The 24,655-nt window shown below is 47.8% G+C and overlaps 3 protein-coding genes across 3 annotated transcripts; all 3 read left to right on the top strand.

Annotated features, from left to right (window-relative positions):
* Positions 1–1,420: 1,420 nt before the first annotated feature.
* depdc4 (DEP domain containing 4) lies at positions 1,421–5,768 on the top strand. The gene is made up of 9 exons (XM_061807022.1): positions 1,421–2,017; positions 2,488–2,893; positions 3,068–3,198; positions 3,281–3,470; positions 3,531–3,757; positions 4,580–4,722; positions 4,790–4,915; positions 4,987–5,065; positions 5,139–5,768. Exons 1-9 carry the CDS (start codon positions 1,939–1,941, stop codon positions 5,333–5,335), a joined length of 1,578 nt encoding a protein of 525 aa, XP_061663006.1. The 5' UTR covers positions 1,421–1,938; the 3' UTR covers positions 5,336–5,768.
* Positions 5,769–5,870: 102 nt separating this feature from the next.
* scyl2 (SCY1 like pseudokinase 2) lies at positions 5,871–16,538 on the top strand. The gene is made up of 18 exons (XM_061807009.1): positions 5,871–6,024; positions 6,797–7,005; positions 7,825–7,982; positions 8,138–8,282; positions 8,357–8,506; positions 9,044–9,265; positions 9,350–9,466; positions 9,570–9,695; positions 11,436–11,612; positions 11,792–11,914; positions 12,882–12,995; positions 13,066–13,198; positions 13,580–13,698; positions 13,806–13,906; positions 14,604–14,664; positions 14,747–14,824; positions 14,912–15,040; positions 15,428–16,538. The coding sequence occupies exons 2-18, from the start codon at positions 6,829–6,831 to the stop codon at positions 15,905–15,907; spliced, it is 2,610 nt and encodes an 869-aa protein (XP_061662993.1). The 5' UTR covers positions 5,871–6,024; positions 6,797–6,828; the 3' UTR covers positions 15,908–16,538.
* An 843-nt stretch (positions 16,539–17,381) lies between these two features.
* Positions 17,382–24,488, top strand: tcp11l2 (t-complex 11, testis-specific-like 2). Its single transcript, XM_061807572.1, has 10 exons — positions 17,382–17,522; positions 19,087–19,268; positions 19,378–19,510; positions 21,061–21,181; positions 21,281–21,504; positions 21,595–21,731; positions 21,814–21,986; positions 22,924–23,105; positions 23,197–23,369; positions 23,438–24,488. The coding sequence occupies exons 2-10, from the start codon at positions 19,094–19,096 to the stop codon at positions 23,707–23,709; spliced, it is 1,590 nt and encodes a 529-aa protein (XP_061663556.1). The 5' UTR covers positions 17,382–17,522; positions 19,087–19,093; the 3' UTR covers positions 23,710–24,488.
* The last annotated feature ends 167 nt before the right edge of the window (positions 24,489–24,655 follow it).

The raw sequence follows: 24,655 nt of genomic DNA, 5'->3' as shown, positions 1-24,655 counted from the left end.
TGACACACGTACACACACGCTAACCAACAATAACAGAAGCGGAACTATTCCACAACTTCCTTTTGGACTTAAACGTCACCCCTCAACTGAATGTTTCTGTCTGGCGCTTGCTCACAACAGGACCGTTTTTTGTTTAAAGATGTTTGTTTTGTAAAGATGAAATATAAATATTAAATAAATCTCTTGGAAATGTAAACTTATTGAAGGCCGGAGCTCAATGGAAGGTGATATATTGAGTATCTAATGCAATAAAAGACGCATTTTAAACAAGCATTTGTTGTAAAGTCTGTACTGTAATATAAAAATTTATATAGGGTGAAGGTTTGGAGGGGGGGGGGGGAGTGAAAAGGTGATTGACTGTGCACAATATCTTATGCTCAAGACTATTGTTCATGATTTCGGGAGAAGGATTGTGGCGAAGAACAATGCCAACAGGTTGCTACTGTGTGCTCTGTATGGAATAACCACGAGTGAATAAAGTTGCTCTGAAGACCTCTTCCAAAAAAAACAGCTTTTTTATTATTATGATTGATTATTGTTTAAACTTTTAACTTAACAACATCACAGCATGCCAGTTTGGCTTCATAAAGTTCCAGATATGAGTTTTTCCAAACAAGTCCAGGAACCAGTCAGTCCTGTCCTTTGAGCCGTGGTCCTTGGTGGCCTCTCGGCAGGCGATAGGTTCCCCAGCCAACGCGGCTTTCCGTCTTTCCGGCAAAAAAAAAAAAATCTTTCTCCCATGCTATCATTAGCCCCTCGCGCTTCATCAGGACTTGGTCCCGGACCAGGATGGTGAGCTCCTGCTCTACCAGAGCCCAATCTTTTTGTAGGGTCATGCACGCCAGCCCCATGGCCAGTTTTTCCCTCTCTGTCGAACTTCTGGCTACCTTCCGTCCCATACTCATCACCATCTCCGTTCACCTCGATTTTCAGGCCTACGTTTGCTACTTCCGCCGGAAAGATGATCTCTGGGGCGATCTTTATTCTTGGCACAGATTTTCAAGACCAGTGTTCTAGACTGACCTCCATCCCGTTCTCCATCAGAGTTGACAGAGGACAAATATAACAACGGTCATTGTTCTTAAGCGCCGATGACGGAAATGTGTCAAAATCCACTGAGTGAATATTAATGTCGGTAAGTTTTTTTGAGAATCAGATCTGAGATGACACGCTGTGGCGACCCCGAAAGGGACAAGCCAAAAGAAGATTCAGCTTTCACGGTCAAGTGTGTAAAAACACACAAGGAATTTTTCTCCGGCAGTCGTCGCTGCCCTGGTACAACATTCGGAACAGAGAACAAGGAACAACATAGGAAAAAGAAAAAAAAAAAGAGACATTTCTAATGTAATATAATGCAAGATGGAGATGTTTTTACATACCTTGTTTCATTTTTTTTCAGGTTTTGCACATTTTTTGGGAAGCTTGAGAGTAGTTCAGTCTGTGTTGCAAGCTCATATATCTGAAGATAAATAAATTCACAAAGAAGTTGTACTTAGTCGTGCCAGTAGATTCGGTGAGGAGGATACAGGAAGCTAATCATGGATAACGATTGACGTCCCTCCTTGCCAATTGATGCAAGGACGATGCTACTGCCATAGGCAATGGGAGAGCAGGTCCATCGGGCCACTTTCAAACCAAGATAATGTACAGGATGTTTACGTTTGGTGGAATCCAGCCCCGGTTTGTTTCCTTTGGTATCCTTAATTTACTTTTAACTAGAGACATTTTTTTTTTTGTTCCGGGGAGGCTTTTCGTAACCTGATTTTTTTATTTTTTATTTTTCATTTACTGGAGACGTTTGACAGTAGCGGTATGACCGTATTCTAAATTGAACATGGTGTAGTACGCAGTGACGCCTGAGAGCGGCAGCGTTGTGCTTTCCACGCGTCGACTCCCGAGAAGAAGAAAAAGGGTAGTGACGTCACATTTTCAACAAGGATGGCGGTTGATTTGACGCCGCGATTTCGACGACTTAACAGCCAGACGCGAAGTTTTCGCGACAATTTGCACTGCCGCGGTGAGCTTGGCATGTTTTCAAAGATGGATACTTGTGAGATTTACTTCAGCCTCGGTTAATTTGTTTTTGTCGACGAACGAAGTGTCAAAACAATATGGCGCATTAGCATTTGGTTGTTGTCCAGAAAGAAAAAACAACCGAACCCTTTTGTCGAAGTAAAAAAATAAATCCAGCTTCGTATGTTGTAAAAATTGATTCAGCCACAAACCTATGGTGGCCTGGAAGTACAAAGCAATATACAGTAACAGGCCACTGGTTTTGTCAAGGTCAGATGATTGAAAAATTACGACTTGTCTTTTATTGTTACCTCCATCTTGAAACCATATAAATATTTCCTTCCTATAAAAATTTTCCTTGACATTGTGCATTAATCCTTTACTGTAGATTATTACTGATACACATGTTATGTTGCAATGCATTTACTATCCATATTTACACCTATACCTCTGTATTCTGTATCTGTCTAGCAGGTGTAGCTGGTCCTTTCGGAGCCACCCAGCTGTGGCACAACATCATCCGCGCCCTGCGCGCCCAGGTGGAGGTGCGTCGCCGCCGCAGGCACCTGCGCGTGCACGCCAACAGCTTCTCGGGCGCGGACGCGGTGGACGCCGTGCTGAGCTACCTGATGCAGAACGCAGCCTTCGGCGGCGGCGGAGGCGAGTTGTCGCGCCTCACGGCCGCCCGGCTCTGCCAGGCCCTGATGGAGGCCAGGGTGTTCGAACCAGTCGGGGGGAAACTCTTTCGCCGGGACAAGGAGACGACGTTCGAGGACGGCGGCGGGAGCCTGTACCGCTTCTTGGAGTGCAAGGAGCAGGAGTGCGACAGCGACACTCACGAGGAGATAAAGATGAAGATGAAGAGGAACAAGCATTCCAGGTTACAGAAGATTTTTAGTCTGCCTGACAGTAATCTTTCGCAATTCACCCAGGATAGAGACCAAAAGATCGCGAGTAATTGACACCCACTGTGAACAGTGGACCACAAATACTCCGGGAAGTCCACTAGTGAGTTCTGAATAGCGCAAAGTAGTTTTTTTTTTTTTTTATGCAGGTTGAATGACGTGCACACAATCGCCAATCCTCTCGCCGCGGGGCCTGACAAGAAGGTGGAGACGCTCCTGAGGTCCATCAACCTGCGGCCGTCCCCGCCTTCGACCGCGTCCCCCTCCCTGCCTCAGACAGGTCAGTCCCCGAGAGAGCCGCCTTGTTCCCGTGAAGTCAACCGAGCGACTCCGCCGTCTCCCCCTCCCCCTCCCCCCCGCAGCGGTAGAGGAGGTGTGGAGGCGGAAGGCGCTGCTGCAGCTGCTGCAGACGATGGAGCTGCCCGTGCTGGATGGCATCCTGGCGTCTCCTGCCGGGGTCCACGCTGGGGCTCGGAGGGCTCCACTGCAGGACCTGGTGATTCCAAACACGTGCCTGGAGAGGGATCTGCCGGACGCCCTCAACCTTCCCAAGTGAGTTCCTCTCGTGTTCCTTCTCCATCTTTTTTAGTTTTACTGATTCCACGTCCACAGGTGGGACGGGTGGCTTTCAGCGGCGGCCGACTGCCTGGAGTTCCTCCCCGACCAGCTGATCGCGGCGGCCGGCGAGCACCTCCGGCGGGAGGGCGGCGACGGGACACCGGAGCGAGCGAAGCGACTTCTCTTCGACGCTATCGCCAAGCACTACGACGGGGGGGAGACGGCGCCGCTGCTCTCGGGGCGCTACCAGGACGTCCTCGTCGGCATCGTCGAGATGCTGGGTAAACACAAACGCCGACACCAGTGACTGAAACGTGATCATTATATTACAGGACATAATTGTCTTCTTCTGACTTTGCCTTTTTTCTGAAAATGACTTTACTCATTTTGTTGTTTTTGTTTTTTAGTACTGTGATATTATTTATTATAACTAATAACTTACGTCAGGGCTAAGCAACCTTTTTGAGGCTGAGGGCTACTACGTGAGCGCCGATCGTATGAAAAGCTACGTGACCTGTTTGCGGCAAATTTCGGACTCGGTTCATTACGTGTACATAAAATATTTTTGTTGGAATTTATTGTGGTAAATGACATTACAGGTATTTTAAAATATTAATCCACGTAAGCAAGTCAGATTCAGAATTTAATGCACAAATAATAGTAACAATTTGTGATATATTGATGATGTTTTTAGAACATACCTCGCGGGCGCCCTTTATGGTCCACGGGCGGGCACCGTGTTGATGACCCCTGACTTAGATTCATATCATACTTTTTGAAAAGACCTAAGGATTCTTAAAAGTATTTTTTGTTTTTGTTCATTATTGTATTTATTTTGTTTTACTGAACTTATTTTTTTAATAAAACAAAATTCAAAAGAAATCACAAGTTTTGTATTTTATATTTTTAAAAGGAAATGTGTTTTGAAATAAATAAAATGTCAAAATAAGATTTAAAATGTTTTTTCTGGATCCTATTTTGTAATATGGTTGAATGCGGAAATGTTCCAGTGCCTCTCTTTGACCTTTTTTTTCCCCACACCATGAAACGGATGTTCAGCCCCAGATGATAAATATACTCCTAAAATATGATATTCCTTGCAGAGCAAGCGAGGGTGCAGCGCGCCATCCGGGCCTCTCAGCTCTGCCTTCACCTGCTCCAGTCGAGCACGCGGGACGAGCTTCGCCGCCTCTTGGCCTTCATGGCGGCGGCGGCCTGCCCTCGCGCCTGCCGCCTCCAAAGACAAGTAACGTCCGCCGCAAAATAAACACGGCGGCGCCATCCCGGCACTCACGGGTGCGTTTTCCTTCCAGGTGGACAACCGCACCGTGGTCTGCCGCGCTTTCCAAAAGGCCGTCGTCCACAACGGTCAACTGACGAGAGCGCAGAGCGAGACCTTGGTCCTGTTTCTCGTGGACAACCACACGGACCTCTTTAAGGTACCTGTAGTTCTTGTGCATTACATATGGCCACAAAAGTTACGTCTAAAAGTGATTTGTCATACTTTTAGACTCCGACATCCCTCACCGAAGCTGTGCACAGGACACTGAGGAGCATGCGGGAGGGCAAAGACGCTGACTCCGTGGCCAGTAAGACTTTCTCGCAACGGGACACTTCATTTGGCCCGATCATTGACGCCTGCATTTGGTTCCCTCGCTGCAGCGATCGCCTTCTGCGAGCAGGTGACGGCGCAGGAGTACCGCAAGCGGCGCGACCGCGCCACGCACGAGAGCCTCGCGCGCCTCCTCCTGCACGTGGCCTCGTCGCCCGCGAGCGGCAGGGAGAAGAGGAGGCGCCTCAAGCGGTTTGAGAAGCACCACCCGGTGGTCTTCCTCCGGCATCTCCGTAGCAACATCTGAACGCGACGACAGTGGATTTGGCTTGATGGCAGTTGATGCTTTGTAATTGTTAGATTTGTTGTGTTTATCGCTGGATGATTATCAAATGCCAGAGGGATTATTACCACTGCTGTGGCTTTTAATAACGTATTTAAATTAAGTTGATGTGTCGGAAAATAATGAAATAAGGCTGGATGGACTCGCATCATGTAATTACATTTTCAAAAATCAATTGGGCCTGTACACTGGAAACATTTTTGAATGCACTTTATTCAAATTATCAAATGGCGCTTGTAATATTTAATGTGTTGTGATGGAATATTTTCATTATTCATTCAATTGCTGATGACCATCAGCTAGGAAGTTTTAAGCAAATGCATTTTTAATGTTATCTGTATAATTAATACAAAATATATTTTGATTTGTGAATATTAAAATTGAATTGCGAAATAGTGACCGCGTTGAACTGCGCCGTAATTTGTCAATTGCAAAATAGTGAGCGTCCCACGCGCGTGACGTGGACACTCGCTCATCGAACCCGGAAGTAGCATTGTGACGCGTTTTAGCCTAGCGCGCTAGCTCCTTCTGTAGTGGGCTACTTTTTAGGGGGAAACATGGGGGCTGTGTGTCCCGCACGCCAGTGACAGCGCTCCTCGCGGTGTGGGCTTTTAAAAAGGGGGTCACCTGGAGTTTTCTTGGACTGTATCCGTGTAAGTTACGGCAATTTAGCGAAATATTAGCTTGGGGTTCGTGATTGTAAGGACAATGTTTGGTACTGCGCAAAGTCTGCTAGTTAGCTTCGGTTCAGGAGTACCGCAGTGAATCGTTCCAGGAATATTTAATCGAAGTCTTTTGAATTGATTTGGTTTGACATCAAATTGTACAAAGGTCAGCGAGCTGTCGTTATTTAGCACAGCAAGATAAATTGTTACCTGGTGTAACCTGTCCGAATCACGAGTAGCTCGTCCTCAATAATGCTACCGAGAGGATTTGTTTTTTTTTTTTTTAAATAAATCTGTATTTAAAATTATTGAACTATTATATAAAGTGATATCATATCAAAAAGAAGGAAGTAGTAGTAGTTGGACTCGCTGTTGTCGCTCAGTTGCCTGTTAAGATTACAAAATGGAAATAATTAACTCGTGTTAAAATCGATTTGATTCTCGGTTGTTGACCCTGAGACTAGAAAATGTGATCATAATTTATTGATGGACACTGAAAATGTGACGTTCATTCAAATGGAATTTACATTAGATTTCCAAGTGATGGAAGCAAAACGGTGCTGCACATTCTCATCATAATTTGCTCAACTGTGTTCTTTTATGAGATTTCCTGTTACGTAACCTGCTTTTTTTTAAACTTCCTTTTCAAGTGTTTGAAAGTCCTCATTTGGCAGGATGCGGTTGGGTGGCATCTCTTCAAATGATGATTCATCTGAAAAGTGCATACCTCACCTCACACGAGATGCTAAAACCTCCCCAGGTTTCCTTCCAGCCGCTCTGTCCGGCCCCGCCATGGAGTCCATGCTGAATAAGCTGAAGAGCACGGTCACGAAAGTGACGGCCGACGTCACCAGCGCCGTCATGGGCAACCCCGTCACCCGCGAGTTCGAGGTGGGCCGGCACATAGCCAGCGGCGGTCCCGGCATGTGCTGGAGGATCTACAACGGCACCAAGAAGTCTACCAAGCAGGTGCGTCGCGTTGTGCTGTCCTTTTTCTTTTGGTTGTTTTTGTCGTTGTTGCCACGTACGACGGTCGTTATTCGGTATCAAGGTGCAGAAAGTCTGCCACATCGGCCGGGACGCGCCGCAGGTGTTCCACCGTCAGCGTGGTCGGTTTTTGAGCATAGTTGAAGAGATGACGCGTATCGTCAAGGGGCGACGTCACACAGTGGGCATTTATCGACGACGTTGTCTTCAAGTCGACGCTGGTAGTTGTTGAGCTTGTGACGCCAGCCCGAACGATCTCACGGGCCGCCAGAGTTGTCTTTCGGATTCGGCTACCGGAGGGGGGGGTCGCCGCCCAACACAATGTTGGGTTTGTAGCCGGCGATCCCGTCGGCTACGGCGGTTTGATGGCTCGCCGAGAGGCCGCGCCTGCCGTTCTCTGCGCCGACCGACGGCTGATGAATGTACCGCTCGATCGACGGCTCGATGTCGGGGACGGTTTTGCACAATGCTCTGGGGCACGCTTCTTGTCATCTCGTGATGAGGATGTCCGGCGGGGTCGCACTATTGTTCGGTGAGCATCACATTGTGCTCGCCTACCGGAAGAAGTTTCGACTCGGCGTGAAGGTGATCGATGGAAGCCATTTTGTGGCAGTCCTTGGCAGTTCGAACGGCAGCGTTTTGAGCTACCTGGAGGCAGTCCCAGTGAGATGGCTTCAGGTTGGGATTCCACACGGGCACCACGTAGTTCAGGATCGATCTTCCGACGTGAGGATGGTCTCCTTGGTCATTTCTTTCGCGAGAACTTCTCACAGATTTGTTTTTTTTTTCCCCCATCTTCAGGAGGTGGCCGTGTTCGTCTTTGATAAGAAGATGATCGAAAAGTACCAGAAGTTTGACAAGGACCAAATTGTGGACTCCCTGAAACGAGGGGTGCAGCAGCTGACTCGACTGCGACACCCCCGTCTCCTGACCGTTCAGCATCCTCTTGAGGAGTCGCGGTGACTACCACACCATAAGAGTTGTTATCCCATTCCACCTTGTTTTGCTGTCACGATGACATCCGCACGCTGCTGTGCCTTTTCCACGACTGACTTTCTTCACGCTTATTTTTGTCGCCACAGTGATTCTATTGGAAAATATATATATTTTTTAGAGACTGTCTGGCCTTCTGCACGGAGCCGGTCTTCGCCAGTCTGTCCAACGTGCTGGGCCACTGGGACAACCTGCCCAGCCCCGTGCCCAACGACATCAAGGAGTACAAGCTGTACGACGTGGAGACCAAGTACGGCTTGCTTCAGGTAAGCGGAAAGAACGCAAAACTCGATCGGATTCACAATGAGGTGTTTCATTGTACTTTTTAACGGAAATGTAGATTTCGGAGGGTTTGTCCTTCTTGCACAGCGGGGTAAAAATGGTCCACGGGAATCTGTGTCCGGAGAACGTAATTCTCAATAAGAGTGGATCGTGGAAGATTATGGGCTTTGACTTCAGTATTTCATCCAGCAACCCGTCGGACTCTGATGTGAGTGAACGCAGACGTTTACGACGTAATTCCCGGCCTACGGAGCGCACCTGGTTACAAGCCTCACCGAGTACATTTGTAAAGGAAATACTATTTGGTACATACATAAGCTGCAAGTCCCCACATTGAAACACAAGATATTTACAAAGAAAGACGGTACACAGAAAGAGTTTAACGCTAGTGCTAACGCTAGCGCCGCGCTAAAGCTAATGCTAGCAGGGCCGGTCAAATAAAACTTACTGGTAAATTATCACTGAGACACGCCAGTAACACAGCAGCAACACTAGCGCAGCTAACACTAGCGCAGCGCCAACAGGGCTGGTAAAAGTCACTTCCTCGGCACATATATTCCACCAGTCTCGTTCTTAGATTTTCCGCTCGAGTGCCCCCTTCCGGCCGTTAGAAAAATGCACAAATTAGCCGCATCATCGCATAAACCGAAAGCGTGTGAAAAAAGTCGAAGCTTGTAGGCCGGAAATTACGGTAATTTCCCACAATTCGGCACGTGTGTTTGACCCCGCACTCCCACCCTCGCAGCCTAAATTTTCGTGTAAGGAGTGGGAGCCCAACCTGCCGCCGCTGTGCCTGCCCAACCCGGAGTACCTGGCCCCCGAGTACATCTTGTCGGTCAGCTGCGACACGGCCTCGGACATGTACTCGCTGGGCGTGGTGGCGCACGCCATCTTCAATGAGGGCAAGCCCGTTTTCGCCGTCAACAAGCACGACATCTTCAAGAGCTTCAGCCGGCAGCTGGACCAGGTGCCGGCGGAGGGGTGGCGACGCGACCCCGGACGCACGATTGGCTGTCGTGCTGTAACTGAAGTTTGTGTTTTCTTTTTGAAGCTCACCAACATAAGTCCGGCTCTGTTGAACAAACTGCCAGAGGAGGTACGCGACCACGTGAAAATGCTGCTCAGCGTCACACCCAACGTGCGCCCCGACGCCGACCAGATGACCAAGGTTGGGTGTCGACATTTGATATCAGTACGTCATCTGTTTTTGTGTCTGATGGATTTTTTTTTTTTTTTTTTTTTTTCCCCCACACCCCCTTGTGATAATCCAGATTCCGTTTTTCGACGACGTGGGTGCGGTGACGCTGCAGTACTTCGACTCCCTCTTCCAGAGAGACAATCTCCAGAAGTCCCAATTCTACAAGGGCCTCCCCAAAGTTCTGCCCAAACTCCCCAAGGTAAAAACGTGATAACTTTAAAAACAACCACACTACTTCCGCTAGCTTCATCCTAAATTGTTAAAAGTACTAACAAATACACGCATGCTAACAAATAGCATCTACCATAATTTCTCCAAAATAACGCGCAAATTTTTCCAAAAATATTTTAATAAAGTTAGTCGAGCGCATTGTATTTAGGTATGGATGAAAAATAAAAAATACAACCACATTGTATAGTCGTATACAGGTACATAGCATGGTAAAATATATATACATTTAGATATGTTATTCAATGTCTTATGTTACACGTTTATATTTATTACGGTGCGCCCCAACCTGAACGCTACGACGTCCTCGGGGAGCCTGCATTTTACGATCGTTAGCGTAGCTTGTTCGTTGCTACTGCACCAAAAATCAGCAACAACTGCCCGTGAGTTTGCTTGAACTTAAACCAAGACATAAAATGTCGCCTACCACGGCTAGTTGTGCAGCTGCTTTTAAAAGATATGCGTCATCACTCGTGCAGATGATCATGCCGCAAACCCGGAAGTTGCGCCGCAGTCTGAAACAAGGATAGCTCGCATCAATGGCTTTAGGTGGCTATCAAAACAAGGTGAGCTCTAACTACATAATACGAGTGTCATGGGGACATTAAAAAAACAAAAAACGGGAGAGCGCACACAATTGAAATGGTCGCCTTTTTTTTTTTAAATGTCCCCATTACCCTCGTTTCTACGTAGTTTGAGCTCACCTTGTTTCGATAGCCACCAGACGCCATAGGAAAGCGATGGCATCAGGTGGGCAAGAGGCTGCGCCGCGGAACCGTAACTCTTGGGATTCAAAAAATGTTTGGCATGGATGGCACAGAGGGTGACGTGCTGTGGGAGCAAAATAGGATCACTGTCCATGAATTCAGGAGGCACCGGAACTGGACCGAGTCACCAAAGGTAGACTACGATGGGTATTTTTCAGATTGGAGATGAGCCAGATGTTGCTTTTGGAGTCTTGGCCAAGGATGTGTCATGGAGAGGATAAACTGCACTGTGCACAAATATTTAATGCAAAAAATTCCAAAGTCAAACAGTGTTAAAATGTTATCTAAGATTGCAATATGTGTTATAATCTCGGGACAGGCCACAGGACACGCTTGTCCTGGTCCCTGTAATTGTCAGAACAGAATCCCTATTACGGCTACATCAGCATATGCACAACGATTATTATTAATGGTTGTTGTACGGACAGCTTTTTTGAAAAACAATACAAGCAAAATATAAAAACAGATAATTCCCAATATTTTGAGCATATGGTTTGCAGCAAATCGGTGGTGCGCATTGTACATCGGTAGAAGGGTTTTCCTGATTTTTTTTTTTTTTTTGGGTCAACTTTGGGGGTGCGCGTTATACTTCGGGACGCATTATACTCGAGAAATTACGTTACTTGGTGTTGGAATAGTGAAAAAGTGGCATTTGAACGCAAACAATGCATCAACATATGTAGACTAACAGTTTGAGGTGCGAGGTTAGTCATGACACCAATGAAACCTGTCAGTTCAGGCACGGCTGTACACATCCGTCCTTTTTTTGGTTTTCATTTTGAAATCTTTTGAACAAGAAATTTCAATTTGAAATCAGAAGTTAAGGAAGCTGGTGGCAGAATGACCGTGGATGAGGAAAATGAGCAATTTCAATGCCGATATTCAGCCCAAGTGAGAAGAAAAATTGATTTTTTTTTTTTTTAAATGTTCCCGGTCTGAATTAGAGAGTGGTGGTGTACCGCATCCTTCCGTGTCTCACCTCGGAGTTCGTCAACCCGGACATGGTGCCCTTCGTGCTGCCCAACGTGCTGCTCATCGCCGAGGAGTGCACCAAGGACGAGTACGTCCGCCTCATCCTGCCCGACCTCGCGCCCGTCTTCCAACAGCAGGAGCCCATCCAGGTAGGGTCGACGTTCGGCCCCGGGGAAAGCCACAAATGGAACGCTGTCCGTTTCTCAGACGTGTCTTTCTATTCCCTCTCATGCTTCTTAAGGCTAGTAACATGGTAGGTGGTCAGCCAGCGCTTGACCTCCTTGAGCAGAAAATGGTTTTGTAACGCCCGCCTGTGTCCCCCGCGCAGATTCTGCTGATCTTCCTGCAAAAAATGGACCTGCTCTTGACCAAAACGCCAGCAGAGGACATCAGGAACAGCGTTCTGCCCATGGTTTACCGAGCTCTGGAAGCCCCCTCCATCCAGATCCAGGTGGCCACTTTTGAGTATTACATAGTCGTCGTTGCATAATAACGCTGAGGTAGGAAGGCTGGAGACCGTCGGACAAGCGCGATTGTCATATGTATTTATGTAACACAACGTTAGCTTAATAACAGGTGAGGGGGATGCAAATACAAGGTTGAAAAAAAATTATTTATATGCAACATTAACCTTGAATTCACTTTGGAAAAAGACATTTCTGAAATAATACGTATGTTGGTCAGATTTTTACTTGGTGTTGGCAGAAAACCTGCATTATGGGTTGTTTAGAGGGAATAAATACAATTTTATGAGGGGGGGGGGGTTTATTTTCACACAAATAATGTTGACAAAAATTTTAATGTTACAAAAACAATTTAGTTTCCAAGGATAAATTTGGAATATTGCAGGCATTTTACAAGAGTAAAGTTTTAGAATTAAGATGAGGAAAGTCCCAATTGTACAATAATGGAACGTTAATATTATGTGGAAATGATAGGATGAATATTATGAGGGGAAAACTATACAAGAATTCCTGCAAATGTAAATTTATGTAAATACGTACACTTGTAATTTGGTAAAATTTTTAATATGAATGGTATGGGGAAAAAAGGTCCTAATTTTACACAAATTAAAATGTTCATGTTGCTAGGAGAAAATATACATTTTAGTAAAATGAAGTCCGAGTATTACAAAGGTTAATATAATATATTTTTCAAGACTAAAATTAAAATGGTAAAATTACCCTCCACCTTTTCAGAGTAACTGCATCGTTACATTCCCGGGATAATTATTTTGGAAGGGTAAAACATTCTTATTATGAGGGCCAAAATATGAATTTCAAGAGAATAACAGAAAAAAAGGAACAATAAAAAGGCATTTTTCCAAGCTGTTCAGCCCGGATGATTTTGAAGTTCACCACCGACCGTCAAAGATGCTGTCGAACTCCTCTTGTTGCATGTCGTGCGGCGTCTTCCAGGAGCTGTGCCTCAACATCATCCCGACGTTCGCCAACCTGATCGACTACCCGTCCATCAAGAACTCGCTCATCCCTCGCATCAAATCCGCCTGCCTGCAGACGTCCTCGCTCGCCGTGAGTCGACACCCCGCCGCCCCTCTCCAAAGAGACATTGTGACATTTCCCTCCTTGTGGCCATGCTAAGGTGCGTGTGAACTCGCTGGTGTGTCTGGGGAAGATCCTGGAGTACATGGACAAGTGGTTTGTCATCGACGAGATCCTGCCCTTCCTGCAACAGATCCCCTCCAGGGAGCCGGCCGTGCTCATGGGAATCCTGGGTCAGCTCCTACAGTATTTCTCCTGTTCCCGTTTTTTTTTCATTTATTTATCAATTGAATTATTATTTTGAGCGGCGGCACGGTGGCGCAGCTGGTAAAGCCTTGGCCTCACGGTTCGATCCCGTTTTCCTCCGGTTTCCTCTTACATCCCAAAAACATGCAACAATAACTGGACACTCTAAATTGCCCCGAGGTGTGATTGTGAGTGCGGCCGTTTGTCTCGCCCTGCGATTGTCTGGCGACCAGTTCAGGGTGTTACCCCGCCTCCTGCCCGTTGACAGCCGGGATAGGCTCCGGCACTCCCCGCGGCCCTCGTGAGGATAAGCGGCTCAGGAAATGGATGTATTATTTTGAGCGCCGCCTTACCTGTCGCCTCTTTAGGAATCTACAAGTGCACCTTCAGTCACAAGAAGTTGGGCATCCCCAAGGAGAACCTGGCCACAAAGAGCCTGCCGCACTTGGTGTCGCTCAGCATCGACGGCAACCTCAACCTCAATCAGGTATTTTTGGGGGGGGGTTTAATGGAAAATATTCATGAATTTTTTTTTTTTTTTTTTTTTTAGCAGTGGAAATTTGACTTGTAACGGAACGTCGTCCTGTCTTCCAGTTCAACTCGTTCATGGTGGTCATCCGAGAGATGCTGAGCCGCATGGAGGCCGAGCACAAAACCAAGCTGGAGCAGCTGCACATCATGCAGGAGCAGCAGAGGTGACTTCCATATACAGCAAAGCCTCTCGGTCCTCGAACGTCCCCGTTTTGGAACGAGCGAGCTCACGTCTACGCCGCTCTGTGTGGAAGTATTCCTCCGTCTTCCCGATCGACCGATACTGCTATTTCATCATCAGATGAGGATAAATCCGAGAAATCAGCGCTGGGCATAACGGTGTCCCATGTGATAGAGCGTTTGGGACGGCACGTAACACGTCACATACGCCCAAGTAGGTCATGTGACTCGCGAAAATGCCAGCGACCCTGAAAAGTCGTAATTGTCGATTAAAAATCTTCTCAAAACACTATTAAATGAGAGAGGATTTAACATCACATTGTCAAGATTGAGTACATATTACATGACCTATTGGATACATTGTTAATCCAAACACTGGATTCCCCCTTTAAGCAAAGCATGAATATGTTTCTGAAATTATTTTATTGCATAAAGGATTTAAACTATACATGTATTTCTACTATGCAGTTTATGATCAGGAAAAGCTAAAAAAAAATGCTTTTAAAAGCCTAACTTTTTAGGCTTGGAACGCATTATTTCTTTTTCCATTCATTGTAATGGGAAACAGCGATTGGGTTTTCGGACAAATCACTTCTCCAGCCGTGGTCGAGAACCGAGGCATCACTGTACAACTAGCGAGACCCCCCCTTTCATTGATCGTTTCCAATCGTCTCCTAACAGAAGTCTGAACATCCCCGGCACCGCCACGGAGGAGGCCAAAGGCCCGCCGTCTTCGCAACAGGTGAATTTATTCCCACTTAAGATCAAGATATTTTATTGCTCCTGCCGCAGATAACTTTGTTTTCCGTCAAATTTCATTTCAGATCGATGACATCTTCGGCAGCACGGGGGTGAACGGGAAGGAGAACGGATCCTCGGCGGCAGCCCCGCAGCCGAATCGAGTGAGAAGACCACAAGTCCTCGCTTTTGTGAAAGATCTCTTGAAGATCCATCATCTCATTTTTTTTTTTTCCCTCTGCCGTCTTCAGATGTCGTTGACTCTGGAGGAGAAACAGCGACTGGCTAAGGAGCAAGAGCAGGCGGCCAAACTGAGGAGTCAGCAGCCTCTGGCGCCACAGAGCATCAAACCCACCGCCGCCGCCGCCGCCAACTCAAAGGTGCAACTTACTTCCTTGACACCAATGACCGTACGACTTAGCAATTCTGAGAGGGCATTTTTAGGGTCAGAACCAACGCAAAAACTCGTTTCTTTTCGAGCGAGTGGTTTTCGTTTCATATTCGTCAGTGCCTTGAAGAAAAATGTCTGAAGAGTCACTGATGGTGTAGCGGTACACGCGCCTGGCTTTGACGCGGGCGGCGTGGGATCGATTCCCGCTCAGCGACGCCGTGGATATCTGCCACCCCCCGTGACAGACTGGCGACCGGTTCAGGGCGTAGTCCGCCTTTCGCCCGAAGCTGGCTGGGACGGGCTCCAGCTTTCCCGCAACACTCGTGAGGATAAGCGGCTTGGATGGTGACATGACATGAAAACGTCTTTCTTGCAGGCGAAAGATCTGACCAGCAGCCTGCTCACCAACATGGCGTCCCTGAACAGCATGTCCTTGGCCGGGCCCGCCTTCCCGTCCTCCTCGGGGGTGGCGCCGGTGTCCAATGGGTTCTTCCCGGCCATGAGCATGCGGCCGGTCTACAGCGGCATGGCCAACGCCGCGAGCACCCCCAACTTCGGCACCCTGGCGCAGAACCACGGGCAGATGAACATGTCGGCGCTGGACAACCTCTTCACGCCCAACAAGCCCAAAGTCTCCCTCAACCAAATGGCGCCGGGGGCCGGCAGCCCCTGGCTCGGCCAGTTCTCCTCCCCGGTCCAGAACGCCCAGCCCGCTGCTCCGGCGGCGGCTTTTGGCATGCAAGCGAACCCTTTTTTCAGCCCGCAGAACTTCTCCCAAACGGCCGGCGGCGCCAACCAAAGCGCACTGAAGCACAGCACGTCTGCCAACAACGACCTGAAAGACTTGTTCGGCTGAAACGATCCGATGCGAAGCCGGGGGGGAAAAAAAAAAATAGATACATTTTTTTGCCGCGTCTATTTGGATCGTGCTCACCTCATTTGTATTTGAAGGACGACTCGTGTGTTGCTATCTTGTATGCTGTCTTCTACAAAGCTGTGAGGTTTCTTACTCTTTTTCTATTTGATGTTCTTAGGGGTCCACGTGGGAGTAGAGAGTAACTTTATGAATCTGAATTATCTTATTAATGTCAGACTATTTGAGGACTTTTGTGAGGTAGCTGGAGGTGTAGCATGGAGGAAGCGGGCTGGCTCCACGGCAACAATCTCCTCCTCGTTACTGTACCGTAGGGAGCCCGTGCACACATTTGACATTTCCATTATTATTATTATTTTTTTTTCTCCATTTTTCAATGCAGTCTAACTCGCTGGAGCGTCCCTCGTAGCGACATGCTAATGCCGGCAAGGCGCAAAGTAGGCTCTTGTGCCTTACACGGTTCAACTTCTCTTCTTTTATTTGCCTCTCTTTTTTTCTTTGAAATTGACCAATGAACGTTGAGCTCGTTTGGTTCTTTTTGAATATTTCCCGTTTTCCCACATGCAGTGTAGCATTCCGATGTTAAATTTTAAATAATAGAAGTCTAACTGGATCTGTTTTTTTTAATTGAAAGCCACAGAGGGCCTCTTGCAGTTTTACTTGAGAGTTTGAAAGGCCTTAGGTGATGAAACTTGTGCAATAGTGACGATTCTTTCTGATGGTAGAAACTGCACCGACCTCCCAGGGTCCGCACAGCTCATTACTCAGATTTTAAAATTAAAAAAAAAAAAATCAATTAAAAGTGCACAGTTGTCATTTTGCTTTTTCTCGCCGCAGGCTGCTTGCCGAAAGCCTGCGGTCGTTCTCATTGTACAAGATCTTCTATACACTACTGGTGACATTTGTGTTTTTTTTTTTTTTGTGTGTGTGATCAAATCATGATGATTTGAAGGATGTTGAGTGAAAATATGTACATATAAAGGAAATTATACAATCGTGAACGGGCGTCGTGTTTTTGTGGCTAAACTGCAGTTTTAAATGTACAAATCACGAAAATGACAAGTCCAAAAGCTTCACCGGTTTTACACACAAAAGCGGACCAATCGGTTATAAATTGCGTATGATTACGTACATGAAATGTCGAATAAAGTGTAATGAAGACGAGAATTGTTGTTTGTTTCCTTAGTGAAGTCACATCCGTAAACAAAGACCTCCCACAAGAAGCCAAGGGGAACGTACCAATTCCCTAGGGGTGGCATCGTAGTCACTGTCACGCTTTTGTTCTACATCCGATCAAAATGTACACAGAATCCATGATAATCATCTCATTATTTCATGGTATTTATATATATATATATATATATATTTTTTTACATATTGTGTAACGCCCTACTATCTGGCCTTGTTTTTGTTCCCGTGCGCGAAAACCACCCCCCCGCGTGTCACAAATGGTGCCGCCCGTTCGTTCCCCCATCTCCTCGGATGTATCGAAGGACCTTTAAACCGTCCCAAGATTGCAACGCGATAAACCAGCAAACTTCTTTTAACAAAACAACTATTTTCCGACCAGTCTCCAGTCCGGGCGACTTAAAATACCGTAAGGACACGTTTCCGATGTACTTTTTGATCTCTTTAAACTATCGCGAAGCCCTCGTTTGTCGCCGAGCTCGAATGCGACTTTTGCTCCACCAATGAAAACTCGTGTGAGAAATCGTCGTGTTTACAGCTGCTTCTGCTTCTTTTCCACAAAATAATAAGTCGGTTGTGTTTTTTTACGCACTAAAATGATGCCTTAAAGCGTCCGTAAATGTTTTAAAGGTGCAAAAGAAACAGCTACGGGTGAACAAGCAGCAGTGTGCTAATCTCGGCTTTACAAATTTTGATTATTATTTTAAAAATACTTTATCGGGTATTGTTATTGTTTGATTCTGGAGTACAGATCACGTGTACAAGGTTCTCACGCGTGTGTGCATTTCTATTTTTTTCTATTTTTTTTTTGTGTCCATGTGCTCCGCTCTGAACCAAAGATTTTCCATGTTGCGATGATAGACGTGTGGAACCAGCCAATGGGGCTGCGATTGTGTCCTTTAAGCCCCGCCTCTTTTGTACCCCGTTTTGTTTACGTTGTGCTGCAGCAATCTGGACCTCTTTTGTCCCGACACTTCGTCACCCGCAATCATAACATTGATGCACAATTGAATCGACCACTGATCCATCCTATATTTTCCACACTTTTATTCACGGTCCTTGCTCGTAAATCCATTTGTTTTTGTATTATTGCATCATTTTTATGACTGAATTCCCCTGCCAGACTGCAAGAAAACTGTGATTATATTTTTTAAAAAGGGATTTGAATCTAATCTATTATGGCAAATGTCGCCGTTTTGTCACTTGTGAAGGAAGCGCAGATGCCACAAATAATCCCCCGTCCGGAATCTTGTCTGGATAATCCGTGGAAATTGGCCTGCTGTTTATTTATTTATTTTTTTTAATAATGTGGCCTAGCTATCTGCTCGTGCGGATGATGTCATGAACTCCGCTGCAGGGACTCACTCACATAACACCCCCCCCCTTCCCCCCTTACTTTACAAGTGCTATCTTTAAACCAAAGTGGGAGTGGGCTTTCATTTTTAGCTCCAGATAGCAGGACGGACGCTCGGTGGGGCCTAATTTCAAGAATGTTGTTCTACAGTCAAAAATAAAACGCGAAAGGCATTACAACTTCATTAAAGAGCACGTTTTTCAAGCTTCGGATAATCATAATAATCCAAGCGGCCTATTGTGGTTGCTGTGATGTCATCATCTTTTCCGCTTGCTACCCCTGGGCGACTCGTTTTGTGACACTTTCACAATAAAACAAGTCAAATGTAAGCGGATCCCGGAATCGAACAGGCCTCTTGTTTGGCCACGTTGCCACGGAGACACTCGATCTGACCGAGGCGTCGTCACCGTTGAGCACAAGACGCTGTTAAAAGTGCGAACGGCGGCGTTGTTGCCCAATTGTCGGTCTATTGCATCATTTAGCAACCGTTTCCGTGGCGACTGGCCTCGAAGAAATTCGCGGTCACCGCGCAAAAGACACAAACGCGCGTTCGGTTTTCAAAATGACAATTTCGAGCCCGGTCGGGATTTATAATCGAGCCCTCCGGTCACCGCCGCAGCGCAACGATGCCTCTGAACAACGAGCGTCCGCCCTCCACCTCGAGCGGCGACGAGCAAGGCAGCGACGGCGAGTCGCCGCCGCCGCCGGGGCGCTGCGACAGCGCCGCGTCGGCCAGCGACACGGACTGCTCGCGCGAGAGTTTCACCAGCGAGGGCTCCAGCAAGCACTGCACGCCGTCCTGTGAGTGCCTCCATTAAAAAAAAAAAAAAAAAGTCATTTTTTGATGACATGACCAAAATGATTAATTATCAAATGACATTGCATACAATATGTCTTGCCTCCCCGCCAGCGAGCCCTCCCAATACGCTGAGCCTGGACGAGGTGATGGGCTCCGCCAGGGACCTCTCCAACCTCAGCTTGTTCCACGAGATCGTCGTCAACCGCGACTTCCACCTGGAGCCGCGCACCCTCCCCGAGGACGGGTAATACGCACGCTTACGAAGCCGTCGTCGTTTATTGAACCAAACCGCCGCCGTTGACGCCTCGCGCAAATATTCGCACCGCGGCGAGGAACGAAGCCCGGGGGCCGCTGCGGGCAAAGTCGTATAAACAAAGTTGTATAAACGGAGTCGGGAAAACGACTGCGGGAAGAAATGTGAGGCCCGTTTCACTTATTTCGTACAAACGATGCGTCGTTGTTCGTCCGCAGATGCCGCGGACGTGTAGCGACATGTCGAACAACGTGGAGCAAATTCCGCTGAATGGTAGAAGCGACACTAAACCTGTGTATCCACCTTTCCATTCATACGACGGAATAATGGCTTTGTGTCAAATCAACACGCCCAGATTTTACTTTGCCTCAGTGACACAAGATGATCGTTCTTTCCGTAAATATACTTTTATTTTTTCTGCAGCTTGCCAGGAGATTTTTTTTCGCGTCAATTCGGAGCATTGCTCAAATAAGTTTGGGAAACATTAAAGATGAAGGGTTGAGTTCACGGGCGGCGCGGTGGGTCAGCTGGTAAAGCGTTGGCCTCACAGTTCTGAGGTCCCGGGTTCGATCCCGGCCCCGCCTGTATGGAGTTTGCACGTTCTCCCCGCGCCTGCGTGGCTTTTCTCCGGGTGGGCACTCTGGTTTCCTCCCACATCTAAAAAAAAAAAGCAACATTAATTGGACACTCTAAATTCCCCCATCGGTGTGATACTGAATGTGGTTGTTTGTCTCCATGGCGACCAGTTCAGGGTGTGACCACGGCTCCTGCCCGTCGGCAGCCGGGACGGGCTCCAGCGCTCCTGGAACCCTTGTGAGGATGAGCGGCTAAGAAAACGAATGGATGGATGGATTCAGTTCATGTCCGCACTAGCGCAGGTGTTATAAAAATGGGACTTGCATTTTTGGGCTTTTTATTCATATTCCGTTCTATTAAAAAGTTTGGAGTCACCCAAATAATTTTAATTGATTTTTTTTTTTTTTTCCTCCCCCATGTTGTATATACAACATTCAAATGTTTGGTCTCACTTATAAATATGATTTATTGATAAAAAAAGAGCGAGAGAGTCACGGCTTTCATCACGTTTTATTTCCAATCCATCCATTTTATTTGCCACTTATCCTCACGAGGGTTGCGGGGAGCGCTGGAGCCTATCCCAGGTGTCGACGCGCAGGATGTGGGGTGCACCCCGAACTAGTCGCCACCCGATCGCAGGGCACATCGAGACAAACAGACGCACTCACAATCACAGCTTGGGGCAATTTAGAGTGTTGCATTTTTTGGGGATGTGGGAGGAAACCGGAGTACCCGGAGAAAAGCCACGCAGGCACGGGGAGAACATCCAAACTCCACACAGGTGGGGCCGGGATTGAACCCGGGTCCTCGGAACTGTGAGGCCAACGTTTTACCAGCTACTCCACCATGGCACCCTTTGTTTCCAATCTTTTCTCAATTATTATTATTTTTTTTTAAATTGAGTTTTTTTCCAACGTGCATGTCAAATGTTTTAAGTGGCGATTATTAACATTTGGCGTTTGCAGTCTGTGGAAGATGGTCCGCGACAACGTCCACAAGGCGTTCTGGGACATCGTGGAGTCGGAGCTGAACGACGACCCGCCCGAGTACCGGCAAGCCATCAAGCTGCTGGAGGAAATCCGAGAGGTAGAAAGTCGCAAGCGACCGGGTCGCTCAATCGAACGCTGACGTGCGGCGTTTACCCCCCCCCCCCCCCCCCACCCCACCCCACCCCGGGCGGGATAGATTTTGCTGTCCTTCCTCAACCCGGGCTCCAACCGCATGCGGACGCAGATCCTGGAGGCGCTGGACACGGACCTGATCCGACAGCAGGCGGAAAACGACGCCGTGGACATCGCGGGTCTCGCCTCGTACGTCATCGGCGTCATGGGAAAGTTGTGCGCTCCCGTCCGCGACCGCGAGATCGAGAAACTGAAGGAGAGCTCGGGCGACATCGTGACACTCTTCAGGTAAACGCAGCCCGTGTGGTTGAAGGCGGGGTCACTGCCGCTAAGGAGGGATTCAATCAAGGCTGAGGGTCTGAGCGCCTCGCCCGCCAGGGAGATCTTCCGCGTCCTGGACCTGATGAAGGCCGACGTGGTGAACCTGACCATCGACAACCTGCGGCCAGTCATGCAGAAGCAGAGCGTCGAGTACGAGAGGGCCAAGTTCCAGAGCATCCTGGACAAGACGCCCGGTGAGCGGCGCCCGGGCCCCACCTTGACGGGGGTGAAGGCGATCCGCCGTTGACGTCTTTCTGTCGGGGTGTCTCCCGTCAGGTGCTTTGAAGCACACCGCCGCTTGGATCAAAATGACTTTTGAGGAGCTTCTGTCCACCATGCCGAGCAATCAGGGGAAAGGGCAGCCGTGTCTACCCGGACCCTTCCAGATCCTTAATGTGGCCTTCCTACACATCCTCATGTGGGACTACACCAAGCGACCGCTCCCTGAGGTGAGTGGACTTACTTTATAAATTGTTCTGTAAATGTCCTCAAAGCCCAAGTGCCATCCCTATAAACATAAACGGTCGCCATATTGGCTGCATCTTCTGTCCGCGATGTCACCCCGGACATTCGCCAATGAAAACACGCTGTGGCCCCGACTATGGGACACGCCCCTTCTGACACGGAAGCTCTTTCCGAAGAAGATAACATCTCACAATCGAGTGAAGCGACCGGGGCAATATTAGCCTATTGTTTTGAGCCATATTTAGATGATATGCGGATCACTTCTAACTAAAAACAGACTCCCGGACAGTATGCATTAGCCAGCCCGGCGGCTCATCCACCCACCTACTATGGGACACGGAATCTTTTTTCAAAGAAGAGAATGTCTCACAATTGAGTGAAGTGACCGGGGCAACATTACCCTATCGTTTCGAGCCATATTTAGATGATATGCGGATCACCGCCAAACCACCTGCGGCCAAGCCCAATCCACCTCCGCGCAGTGGAGATGAGCCACCCCTCTGACTTACATACATGGATCTTTTGTTACGTTCTGAGAGGTTTACGTCGCCCCCTCCCCTCCCCCCACAACTATTATTTTTTTTTGTAGCTCCATACGCACCTACCCGTCATTTGGAACCCACCAAGCTGTCGTCCTTTGCACTTCCTGCTTCTTCTCGAAAACAAATCCCCCGAGAGGATTTTCACGGCGGGAGTGACAAAAAGCCACACACGTCAAAATCACGCAAAAAATCACGCATTTCATGACAGTGGCCCTTTAAATGAGCTGAACCGCGGAAATTTGGGGACTGTGTAAAATACTTGCGCAGCTGTCCAGTTTGGTGTCATTATTTCTAAGTGAGAGAAACAACGAAAGTGGCGGACTTCTAAAACGTCTGTGCCGGATAACGCGCAAACGCTCTTTCCGTGTGGCGCCTTTAGACGTGGATGACGGACGAGGGCCGCCTACGGGAGGTGCAGGCCCAGCTGAGGCGGTGGCAGGCGGTCGATGAGGTTCTGCTCATCGTTTACAGCACGGTCGGGGGGCCCGTCCAGGGCGTGGCGGCCCTGTCCGAGCGCCTCAAGAGGATGACCGCCGTGCTGCTCGACAATATGCACAACCCGTGAGTACACGCGCATGCTACACTCACACACACGAATGTATTGTTGCCGGTTCTGGTTCTGACTGTTTGATCTTATTTTGTGTATTTTCAGGAGTTTTAGCCTGCAGGAGGCGTTGGTGGGCGTCGGCGCTCAGGTCTGCAGCGAGCTGAGCAAGTCCCTGGCGGAGAGGGGCTACCCCGCGCTGAGCCCGGCGCTGCAGGCCACCCTGACGGGCCAGATCCGCAGCATCGCCCACAAAGACAACCCCATCCGCACTCTCGTCGGTACGTTCCGGACGCTTCCGGGCGCGTGTCGCCGTGTCTTCACGTCCCTTGTTTGTGTTCATCCGCAGAGGACCGCGTGCAGCACTACTTCACGGCGCTCATCTGCGATCCCAAACCTCAAGCCAGGCTGGAGCAAACGCCCGCCGGCCTCGCCGCCGTCGGGCCGGAGCTGGCCTCGCTGGCCGCCAAGTTCCTGTCCCTGGTCAACTACAACAAGGCCGTGTATGGACCTTTCTACGCCGACATCATCAGGAAACTGATGTTCAGCAGCGGCCCGCCCCCGCCGTCGCCGTCGCCGTCGCCGCCTTCCCCTCCTCAGGACTGCGTCACCCCCCAATAAACTGGACACGTCCATTTTGTTTCTCCTAGGAATCGAGCTCACTTTACTTGCAGCAAAGTTTTTAATACGCAACGCTTTTTCCCAACCTTTATCTTGCAAAACAAAACGGCGCACAAAACCCCAAAAAACACTGAAGTCACGAAGATGGGCCTGTTTAGCTTTAAGCCGTTATTCTGCTTATGAATTTCCCGTTTAGCGGGAGCGCGTTTCATTTTTCCGCCTGCCTGCACATCGGATGAAAGTGGTTGGCAATCACTGGTTTTAATTTATACTTTTTAGCATCCTATATTTATGAGTCATATATTTAGAAAAGTATCGACACAGGTATCTATAACACATTATGGCTGTTTTAAAGTTGTATTATATTTCATATTACAAAGGTCTTGGCTTCTTAAAGGAGCTATTGAAAAAAAATGGATTTTTCTTGTATGTTGTATACGCGAGAACATTTTTTGCGGTCGTCGTCTTTGCTTGTTTAACTTGGGGACGATTTTCCAGACGTTTGTGCTGTACGTCACTTTGTGTGACGCGTGATGTTTGTTACACGGCTCGGTACTGTAGTCTGTTACCGTATTCCTGCATTGGCTTGATAGAACCAGCGTGGATGCACAAAAAAAAAAAAAAAAGGTCAAAGGTGCTGAGCTCCAGAGCGATTCTGCGTCCAACGTGGATCCAAAGATGTGCAGAACAGAAAAGCAATTATTTACCTGAACTGAAGTTTCTATTCAAAATGTTTCCTTCTGTATGACAATTAATATAATAAAAATTTTTAAATCATGCAGCATTGTTGCAGGTGTTTGCATATTTTCGAATAATGCGTTTTGATGTTTTTGCAGTCGTTCGTTAAAAAAATCTATAGACAGGGGAATTTATATTGCATAATCACGACAAATGTTTGAGATAAACAAATGACCTCATACCTGTCTCAATTGGTACGTTTGCTTGT

Source organism: Syngnathoides biaculeatus, chromosome 20 (assembly GCF_019802595.1).
Source record: "Syngnathoides biaculeatus isolate LvHL_M chromosome 20, ASM1980259v1, whole genome shotgun sequence".
Taxonomy (NCBI): domain Eukaryota; kingdom Metazoa; phylum Chordata; class Actinopteri; order Syngnathiformes; family Syngnathidae; genus Syngnathoides; species Syngnathoides biaculeatus.
This window is presented reverse-complemented; position numbering and strand designations above follow the sequence as displayed.